We start from the raw sequence: 11,147 nt of genomic DNA on the forward strand, positions 1-11,147 counted from the left end.
TGCTGTTCGACACCTGGGCTGGTACTGACTGAGCTCAGACTCTCTGCCCTCAACTCATGGTCATACCACTTAATAGCCTTTTGACTTTGGACAAATTGCTTAACCCAAATTGTGTTTCTTTCTATTTTTCATTTGTAAACAAGATATTATAACAGATACCTTATGGTCAATTTTGTGGGGATTACACAAAATACATTTACAGGATTTAGGACAGTCCCGGGGCACATAAAAGAGGGCACTCCTCCCTCATTGTTGTACAGATAATAAAGCCTGAGGCCCAGAATGGTCAAGGGTCCTGCCCGGGTTCACAGAGCCAATTATCAGAGAACCTGGACTGGAACCTGGTCTCTACACTCCTGGGCACGTGTTGTTTTTGGTCCTTGTTATTGTTCACCCCGCCTGCCTGGGCCCCTGCCCTGCCTCAGTAGCTTGAACGCCTGAACTCGATTCCGTTTAGGCTGCTGTGATTTTTGTGGAAGAGGATACTTCAGAAGCACATGTTCCAGATCAGGAGGCAGGATTCCTGGGCCCTTGGAGTGTTAAATGTGAGAGTCCACCCCACTCTCTGAATCTCTCTGGACTTGACTTTGTTCTCTCAGTCCATGGACTTGGGGGCAGGGAGGGAACAGCACGCAGCCAGAGCAGTGTTGCTGTCAACATGACTCACCTTCCATCCTCAATGCCCACCCTGATCCACCACCCTAACCAAGTACTGTGCACAGTAAACATCTCGTGAATAATACATGTATAATTAATTCTTTACTTTTCTCCCTAAGTTTGAGGAAGAGCGAGGGATGCAGATACCTGGGTCTCCACCCCTGCTGGCTGAGAGGGGAGCGGGTATCTCTGGACTCCCGGTCCCTCTGACACCGTGTGTCCTCCACTGGGAAGCCAGAAAGAAAACGCAGAGAACCAGCGTCAGCTGGTGGTGACAGGTGCTTTAAGTTCGAGAGTGAGCCTGCAGAAGGTTGACAGGATGCTGGGCAGTCTAGAGGAAGGGGATGGTATGATTTCCCCTCAGCCTGGCCCCTGAGCCCTCTTAACTAGAGTCTCTGTTCTGCTTTCATAACCCAGGCAGACAAAAGCAAGTCTGGGGGAAGTGTGGCGTCAGGTGAATTAGGTCCAACCAGTGTGGCCCTGCTAGGGCAACTAGAACTGTCATTGCTTCTGCTAAGCCAGTGGTTCTCAACCTTGGCTGCACATTAGAATCACCTGGGAATCTTTAAAGTCCTGATTTCTGCCGAAACCGGTTTGGCTCAGTGGATGGAGCGTCGGCCTGCGGACTGGAGGGTCCCGGGTTCGATTCCGGTCAGGGGCATGTACCTGGGTTTTGGGCACATCCCCAGTAGGGGATGTGCAGGAGGCAGCTGATCGATGTTTCTCTCTCATCGATGTTTCTAACTCTCTATCTCTCTCCCTTCCTCTCTGTAAAAAAATCAATAAAATAGATATTTTTTTAAAAAATCCTGATTTCTGGGCCTCATCCTCCGGAAATTCTGTTTCTTTGTTACTAATGTTGTGGCCCCACCCCATAACAAAGAAACAGAATTTCCGGAGGATGAGGCCCAGAAATCAGGATTTTAAAAAGATCCGCAGGTGATTTTAATGTGCAGCCAAGGTTGAGAACCACTGTGCTAAGCTCAGTTTTATTTCCACAGAGCGTGAGTCCTCTCCTAGGACCATTCTCTTTGGATAAGTCAAGAGTCAGGGGGCTAGCCTCACTTGAAGTGGTTATCAAAGCTGAATTAAAAAAAAATATTTTTTTAAACTGAAAAACATCTGTTTGCAGGGATGAGGGGGATCCTGGCAGCAGTAGTTAGGGGTAGGAACCATTTCTGAGAAGTTAAAAAAAGGCAGGCTAATCCTCTTAAACCAAACTCACATGTTTTTTTTTTTACCTGGAAGCTCCTCAGCTGAAGGTGATGTCTGGACCTAGGCCCACTGCTTCCTGCTCCTGCTCTGACCTGGGTCCCCCCCAAATCCTCCATTATTAAGTTCCAGCTGCAAACCAACACTGGCTTATTTCCTTCTTCTCCAAAGACCACACCTGAACATTAAAAGGATGGAATTCATTTATTAATAATTAATAATGCACCTTGGGCAGCCTGGGGCTGAAACACTGAGCAAGGGATAGAGATGTCTGGTTTGGGGGTCAAGGGGAGGTTGTCCGTGAAAATGCCCACAGGTTTTACTCTCATCTACTGCATACCAGCTGGCCACTCTAGTTCTGGATGAAACAGTCTCAGATTCTGGTGCCGAACACAGTTCTAACGGAGCTTACGGAAACTCCCGAGCCTACGGAAGCTCTGGGGTCCTCGTTGTAGGAGGGAGACATACGCTTGGCAGAACTGGCTGTTCATGGCTGCATAGAGCACAGGGTTGATGCAAGCATTGAGCCAGGTGAAGTTGGCAGCAAGCATGTGGACAACCCGGGGAGCCCGGACCTTGGCATCCAGGATGTTGAGCAGCAAGAAAGGGATGTAGCTCACGGTAAAGCAGATGAACACAGCAAAACACATCCGAGTCACCTTCCCAGACTCTGATGGAGAGTCCTGAGCTTTTTGGGCTCCTTTAGTTGGCCTGGTCTTGGCAGGTGCCTCCGGAGGGCTTTTCTCTGCCATCTGCTGAGTGACCTTGCTGCTGCTCTGGTCCCCCACTTCTGACGAGTCTCCTTCCAAGGTCTGGGTAGTGGCAGCACTGGCTGGCTCAGATGAAATCCCCTCACTGGGCCTTCCTGATGCCACTCCACTGTCCAGCTCCTGGAAATGACCCGGCACGGCTTCATCTGTCCCAGCCACATAGTGGGAGCGGACATCCGTCTGGTGCAGCTTGTACTGAACCAGCGCCTGTGCTGCTTGCTTCACCTGGCGGTGGATGAGGCAATAGAAGACGCCGACACTGCTGAGCCCAAGCACAAAGTAGATGCCCAAGAGGATGGTGGTGTAGGGTCGGCCTCGGATGCGGTCAAAGCTGCAGGTGCAGACTACGGGCACCAAGATATAGACATTCCAGAGCGGGGCAAAGCTGGCCACACCTATCACCCAGGTGCCCACCAGAGCCAGCACTATCCCCTTGGCACTGAACACTTGGGGAAAGAGGTTAGGGTGGGCAATGAGGAGGTAGCGTCCCAGGGCGATGAGGCAGAGGGTGAGGATGGAGACAGAGTTGGACGTAAAGAGGAGGAACCCAAACACCCTGCAGAAAGTGGCGCCCATTCTCCAGTGCAGGTGGAGGTAGGTGTCCACGGAGAAGGGCTGGAGAAGGGTGCAGTAGAGCAGGTCGGCTACCGTGAGGTTAGTGATGAGCAGGTTGAAGTGGGTACGGAGCTTGGGCTGGATGGCCAAGGCCAGCAGGGTGAGCACGTTGCCCACGGTGCCCGTCACAGCCACCACCACCCCCCAGATAACTGCCACATAACGATAGCCCACCACAGACTCGTGGTAGCAGGAAAAGTTGGCATCAGAGGTGTTCCACATGATGGAGGCTGAAGGGAGTGAGTAGAAGAGGGAGTCAGAGCTTGACTTTGAATTTGGATCTCTTGAACTACTCTGCTCCCCTGGACACCTGAACTGCTCTGGGAGCTCTCCCGCCTCCTGAGCCATTCCCGGGCCTCTTCATCTCAAGATTCCCAACCCTCTTAGTCCTTTCCCATTCTCAATGATTCTCCCAAATTCTTATCTAAATATCTTAACCTCTGTACACTTCAAACTCCAGGCCTTATTCAATATCTATCCACATACTCTTAGTAACCCCAGTGCCCTCCAACATTTTTAATTCCTCCCCTGTCCTCTAAGACCACCCAGGAGTCCCCTGTCTGTACCCAGGAGACTGTCATACTCCTCTCTGCTGTGCTTTGCTACACACATATGCTGGCCTCAGTGTTTTGTTTTGTGTGTGTTTTACCACCTCTGAGATGCAGAGACAGAGAAAGAAAAGTACACCCACCACAAAATTAAAAAAAAAAAAAAAAGGTCCATTGCCCTTTTGTTGTTGTTGTTAATCCTCACCCAAGGATAATTTCCCACTGATCCTTAAGGAGAGTAGAAGGGAGAGGGGGAGACAGAGAGAAACATTGATGTGAGAGAGGCACATCAATTAGTTGCCTCCTGCACACACCCCAACCAGGGCCAGGGAACCTGCAGCCAAGATACATGACCTTGACTGGAATCAAATCAGGACCCTTCAGTCCTTGGGCTGATGCTCTACCCCCTGTGTCAAACCTGCTAGGGGCATTTCCCATTTTAAAATTGAATTGTTTGTGTTTTGGGTGTTGAGTTTTCTAAGTTCTTTGTAAGTTTTGGATATTAACCCCTTATCAGATGTATCATTGGCAAATATGTTCTCTTATTCAGTGGGTCATCTTTTCATGTTGTTGATGGTTTCCTTTGCAGTTCACTTGGAATGGCAATCTTTTTCTGCAAAAAATTTTAAGTAATTACATTTCTAACTCGTAAGATCTCCCAGATTTATACATAGCAAATACTCTACTACAGCAACTACTGTGTATCTCTTTATGATCTTTAATCCACTCTAAGAAAACAACATGGTATTAGACTGTGGAGATTAATGTGACCTAGTGACTGTTTTATGGCATGACTGCATGCTCATCCATTTACCATGTCTACTTGAAAAGCTCTATTTTATGGCAATAAATCCCCCCCTCTTCAAGCAACTGAAAATATTGGGCAAACTAAGAATAAGAGCATCCAATGTTTATATCTGAAATTCAAAAGGTGGATTATTCTAAATTTTTAAACTAACTTGACTTTTGATTGTAGAAATATTATAGTTATGGTTAAAAATTATAAAAGTAACTAAACATAAAAACAAGAAAATAGTCACTGATTATACAGATATAGTCATTTTTAATTGTATGGTGCCTTGATTTTTTATACACACGCATATAAAAATATATTATTTTTATTCTTTCTTCTGTATATATAGTGTGGCAGAAGTAGGTTTACAATTGTTTGTATGGAAAATAATACAATAATTAATAAACAGTATCAGTTTGCCCTCCTCATGCTAAATATTCACAAAGCCTTCCCAATGCTTAATTTCAACATGCATCCAAATATCAGATTTTTGTTTCTGTATGGAGTTTGTTTGGAAATAGCCTCAATTTCTTTTCTGAATTTGCAATGAAGGAAGCAAAATTTTTTTTGTTCTTTGTTTTTGTTTTTTTACATCCATTATTGTTAAACATTAAAAGGAGAAGCATTTCAGATCCCCTGTTTAATAAACTTAGGGATATAAACACATTGACTAGTTTTTTTGAACTTGACATTTGTCTTTCAACCCAAATCTGTAGCAGAGATTGTCGCTAAATGTGGCATGCTCAGTTATCCACCCTTGTCATAGTTTGACCAGCAAACACGGGCTTGAAGGCCAATGGCTCTGTAAGAAGAAATCAGCTTTGAGCCCATCTCAGCCACCTCCTCTTGGCATTCCCAGAGAGTCTTGAATAATTGCTGTTAGATTCATTCCTCTAAGTAATTTTAATTTGCCATCTTCTCCTTAGTGTTTTTAGATTGCTAAGTCTTCTTGCCTGGGTTCCAGGGTAATTTTTCAGAGGAAATAACTAAGCTTCCCCATATTTGGGCTAGCACTGGCCAGAAGGAGACCTGGGCTTTGGTCCCAGTTTGCCACAAAACAGCTGCATGACCTTGGCCAGCTCTCTTCACCTTTCTAGTCCTCAATTTCCTGGAGCTGATCCCTGAATTTCCTTTCAGCTTTAAAAATTGTTTTGACAGTGTAATTTAATTATGCAATAAAATATCAAATCTAGTTCATCTTTCTTCAGACTTAGCCAAGGGTAGGGAAGGCAGGATGCATGCTTCCACTCATTCAACAACCATTCGTTGGGCTTCTGCCATGTGCCAGACACTCTGCCAAGCGCCGGGGTTACAAACCTGAATATAATGCAGATCCTGCCTCCAAGATCTTACATTTCTGTTGGGAATTGTGGACATAGTGACAAGGAAATCAGAAAATATGATATAGGACTATGTTAGAGGGCTGTGTGGAGCTCAATGGAAGCCTAGGAAAGGCCATGCAACTCGCCTGGGATGAGTCAGGGAAGGGTCCCTCAGAAAGTAGTAATTAACCTCAATTTGCAGAATGAGCAGGAGTTAGAAAGGCAACGAAGAGAAACAGCAGTTTATGTAAAAACATAAAGGAATAAAAATAGTCTGGAAAGTACATGGGACTCAGAGAATGGCCAATAACTTTTAGCTGAGTGAATAAAACAGGCCAACTACCAAATTACATTGTAATCCATTTTTTCAAGGAACATTATTCTCTAGATCAGTGGTTCTCAAACTTGGCTGCACATTAGAATCACCTGGGAATCTTTTTAAAATCCTGATTTCTGGGCTTCATCCTCCGGAAATTCTGTTTCTTTGTTACTGATGTTGTGGCCCCACCCCTAACAAAGAAACAGAATTTCCGGAGGATGAGGCCCAGAAATCAGGATTTTAAGAAGATTCCCAGGTGATTCTAATGTGCAGCCAAGGTTGAGAATCACTGCTCTAGATGTTTCTAAATAGATGTGAGCTAACAATCTTACTGCTTAGTGAAATCTAGGTAATGTCCACTATCACAATGACTCACAATGGAAAATTTTTATTCTTCACACACCTATTTACAAAACTTTAAAGTTTTGGGGTTCAGAATAGATTCTCTACATATCCTACCTCTTAAACTTTTGCTGTTTCATGATTCCACCACCCAAGCGCTGAAAATATTCACAGCTAGCAAATAGGAAGTTAGGGATAAAATAAAGCTTTTAAGCTTCCTATAAAAGACCAAAGAATACTGTATTGCTATATTATCCTTCTAATTTGATGAGAATGAGAGTCATAGCAACGTAATGTGATGCCCTGTTCCTGAGCATTCAAACACTTAAGCACAAGATCTGCAGACAGTGACTTCCCATATCCTAAAGTGTTTTTACAAGATGTTCCTGGAGCTGATACCTTCAAAAGTTAAAGGAATCAGGCAATGAAAGAAAATTGTAAACATCTTCAGCGGCCAACAGCTCTTTGTAAAGCAGTTAAATTGCTACAGAATTGACCTGTTGTAAATGTTTCCCTCCACTTCCCACGTGATTCAGGGTTCAGGATCTGGAAGAGGAGCCGCACACAAATGAAAGAGAAAAGACAAGAGATAATTTGGGAATATTGGGGGGCCAGTTGGGTAAGTCTAACTCAAGAGGAAGGACTTCCACTGGTGCTCAGGCCGAGCCAACCTTTTATTGGTTTGGGATACACCCATAGCCCTTAGGCAGGCAATTTCCGGTAACAGGCAGACTAGCCCATCAGCAAGGATTTACATAATAATAAATGGGGAAGTTGCTTCAGCTACCATTGTCTGGACTAACAATGGGTGCACAGCCCTGACCTTTGCAAGGGCTTCAAGGATCACCAGCCTTCCGGGTTCCTTGTCCACACCTCTCTGCTAGTGAAGACAATAGGCAGTTTCCCACAACCTGTGTACAGAAACTCTCTGGGACTTCAAATTAAAAGAACTCATCTGACCTTTTGTTTAGAACTAATGTCTTTTCAGGAAAATTCATCTGTAAGAAGGTATAGTGCTATGCCGAGATTTCAAGATCCCCAATAGACCAACAGGGAGCCAGCCGTGTCCGATGCAAAAGCAGAGTCTTTATTATCAAACCCGGGTTTGGCTCCCAGCCTCCACTGACGCAGCAGCGAGACAAGAGTGCCAGCCCCTAGGAAAAGGGGTTTTTAATAGGGGGGTGGAGTGAGGGGAGGAGAGATGACTGCGGGCCCTGCCGATTGGCCAGGTGCAAGTCGGGTCTTGTTACACAGGATGTGGTCATATCTATGGCGAGCTCGTCCCTTGATTGTCATTAGTTAGTTTAAAGAAATCCTGGGCGTGGCTAGCAGAGGCTTGGGCTTCCGGGAAGAAGGTGCTTTCCTGAGCACATGGCTGCTGCCCCAACATGGAGAATTCGGGGCAAGATGGAGGGCATAGTCCTCGCCCTTTCAATTAGAATCTTGAGAGAAAAAGGTTGGAAAATATACACCATCGATATATACTTAAAAGAGTAAAATCATAAACAATAAGTTATTGATGCCTATATTCCCAGCATATTTATGCAACTACTATTAGGCTCAGATCAATTATTTTTATTTATGAGGAAAAAGAAACCCTGGAAAATTCAACAGGACTTCCTGTGACAGCCCTTTATTTTTTAATTTATTAATGTTTATTGATTTTTAGAGAGATAGGAAGGGAGAGGAAGAGAGAGAAACATCCATGTGAGAGCAAAACATTGATCAGCTGCCTCCTGCACACTCCCTTCTGGGGATCAAGCCCACAACCTGGTCATGTGCCCTGATGGGAAATTGAACCAGTGACCTCTTAGTGCATGGTACAATGCTCAACCAACTGTGCCACAATGGCCAGGGCCCTGTGACATTCCTTTAAATGTTGGAAGGCATATTGCACAAAAGAGGTACTCATCAACTGATGAAGGCACAAAAGAATGGAAACAACCACCAACTAGTACAGAAAAATTAGTGGGCACACTTACAAAAAGCCAAAGGCAGCCAGTAACCCAACACATGGTACTGCAGCCTCTTTCCCAGTTCTTTGCACCCACTCCCATCTCTTTCTGCTTCATCACTGCTGAAGGTGAGAAACTATTATGCATTACATTGTGTCTCAAAAGACTCTCAAATCATTTCTTATTAAAATTATTTGATCTCACTCACTTAGCTCCCATAAAGGTACCAAAAATAGGGTCCAGGGAACCTGCAACCAAGATACATGCCCTTGACTGGAATTGGACCCAGGACCCTTCAGTCTGTTGGCTGATGCTCTACCCACTGAGCCAAACCCACTAGGTCTGTTTATTGACTTATTGATGATAGTGGTGTATGAAACAACTTGAAGTTCAGGTGCATTTTGTTGCCAGTGTGAACAGTGACTTAAGCTATTTCATATACAAATCATGAACACTTGTCCAAAGCATACTGTTTTGCAAAACTAAACACTTTCCTCATACACATTCCCTTATCTGCACCAGAATTAACTTGATATGTCTTGGCCTACATTACCTTTTTTTAAATCTGTTTCTCCTAAATAGTCATAATTTTATTTACCTTTAAAATTAATTGGTAAAATATGGGAATATGGAAAACCAAACATGAACATAACTCTCATTCTTTGGGCTTTATCAGGCAGATCAGGCTGAAATTAGCTTTCTTTTTCAAGGAAAACATTAAAATATTACCTTCCCATGCCATCATCTGTAGTTTGAGGGAGCTCCTTATTCTTTTCCGAGGGGAGCACAGATTGTTCTAGACCCAGTTCTTCAATTCTCAGGAAGATATATTCAAGATGAATGACTGAACTTGTCCTAAATGGACATCCAATTCCTCCCTTGCCTCTGGCCTGGAAGTCACTGGCTTTGGGTTCTGTTTACTGACAGTAACCTCCTTCAGAGCACAACAGAATCTCATTTTTCTCTGGATCTCCATATCAAGATACGTACAGTAGCAGGTGCTAAATGACCATTTGTTGAATCAATCCATTTAATGGCAAAAACACACACACATAAAAGCTCCAAATAAATTGAGAACAAAATAGTAATAGTAATAATAATAACAGCTAATATTTATTGAAAGCTGCCAATGCCAGGCGGTATTTTAAGTACTTTCCACAGACCACTGTGTTCATTTTATACAATCACCAAAGGAGGTAGAGTCTGCTTCTTATCCCCTAGTTCTCAGCAGAGGGAAAGGAGCACAGATAGGTTAGTAATTTGCCCGCGATCAAAAGGTTGATGAGTGATGGATCTGGGAACTGCACGCCCAGGTAATCTGACTCCAGCCAGGTCCGTGTAATTAGCCACTGCAGCTATTAACTGTCATGTTTCCATGGAGTCCTTGGGTTCTGTTGACTTCTGCTATATACTGTCACCCAGACTTTGTGGCTCTTTCCCCATGACATTCCATCATAAGTTCCATTGCCCCCCATCTCCACAGAGAAGTTCTGGGGGAAACCTGAGGCCTCAGGATAGCTACGTGACCCAAATCCTCATTGTGGAACCAGGATGGTTAGCCAGGAAAAGAGAATGGTCAGAGGCAATGAGGTCTGCACTCATCTGTGCCTTCACCAGTTGGTGAGTGTCCCCTTTGTACACGATGTTTTTCAACATATGAAGAGGTGTCACGAGAAAGGGGTATTAAATCAGTTCCATGTGGGCCCAGAGAAGACAATAAGGACTAAGAGTAGAAATTCCTGGAAGACTGACTTCTTCCCCAATCCTTTATTACTTCAAACACAGAGAAAATTTGAGAGAATATTGAAATAAGCACCTGTATACCTATTTCCTACATTCAGCAATTAACATTTTTGTCATATTTAGTTCATCTACTATATATATATACACACATATGTATGTATGTTTATTTTCCCGAACCATTTTAAAGTAAGATGCAAATATCATAATACTTCGCTCCTTTTTAAAATATGCATCTCTGATAACAAGGATATTCTCCTAAATAACCACATTACTGTTATCCATACCTAAGAATATTAACAATAATTGGGAGGATGATTTTGTCCTAATATATAAAGGAATTTGTTCAGAAATAGGCTCTCTAAAAATCAAGTATGAAATAACTTCTCCATCTTTGGTATATTGAATTATTTACCACCTCTAGAGGAAAACATAGAAAAACTTTACATACATGATTGGAATTCTATCTCCTTCCTGCGTTTGAGTTACATCTTAGCCCAGGGCAGAAAAAACAACATTTAATCTACTTCTCTAGAAATAAGTGTCCTTGCCACGCCCCCCCCCCCCCCCCCCCACGCCCCCGCTAATGTCCATTCCCTCATAATCCCACTTGGGCCACCCAGACATCCTTTCTGGCTCTATTACATAATTATTGACTATTGAAGTTGGAAGATTGCATCAAGGCCACCTGTATCAAGCTTGTCTGACATCTTAAAACTCCCTTCCCTCCATCCTGTACCCACCTCCCTCACTGCCCCAAAGCTGAGTACGCAGGAGCCCTTCAAAAGCTCCAGGCCCAGTCTAATGTCTGCTCTCTCTTCCCAGTAAGGGGAGTCTGAGAGGGACAGGGCAGATCTATGAGCCTAGAGGATAG

At 44.0% G+C, this 11,147-nt stretch overlaps 1 protein-coding gene across 1 annotated transcript; it reads right to left on the bottom strand.

Annotated features, from left to right (window-relative positions):
* Window positions 1-2,137: 2,137 nt before the first annotated feature.
* Window positions 2,138-3,476, bottom strand: LOC139007247 (G-protein coupled receptor 84-like). The gene has a single exon (XM_070410492.1). The coding sequence runs from the start codon at window positions 3,474-3,476 to the stop codon at window positions 2,268-2,270; it is 1,209 nt and encodes a 402-aa protein (XP_070266593.1). The 3' UTR covers window positions 2,138-2,267.
* Between the last annotated feature and the right edge of the window lie 7,671 nt (window positions 3,477-11,147).

Source organism: Myotis yumanensis, unplaced genomic scaffold, assembly GCF_028538775.1.
Source record: "Myotis yumanensis isolate MYYU_CA2020_CCGP unplaced genomic scaffold, mMyoYum1.0.hap1 SCAF_1, whole genome shotgun sequence".
In the NCBI taxonomy this organism is placed as follows: Eukaryota; Metazoa; Chordata; class Mammalia; order Chiroptera; family Vespertilionidae; genus Myotis; species Myotis yumanensis.

Coding starts and splice junctions, on each gene's coding strand:
- LOC139007247 (XM_070410492.1), bottom strand. CDS start 3,476: ATGTGGAACACCTCTGATGCCAACTTTTCCTGCTACCACGAGTCTGTG.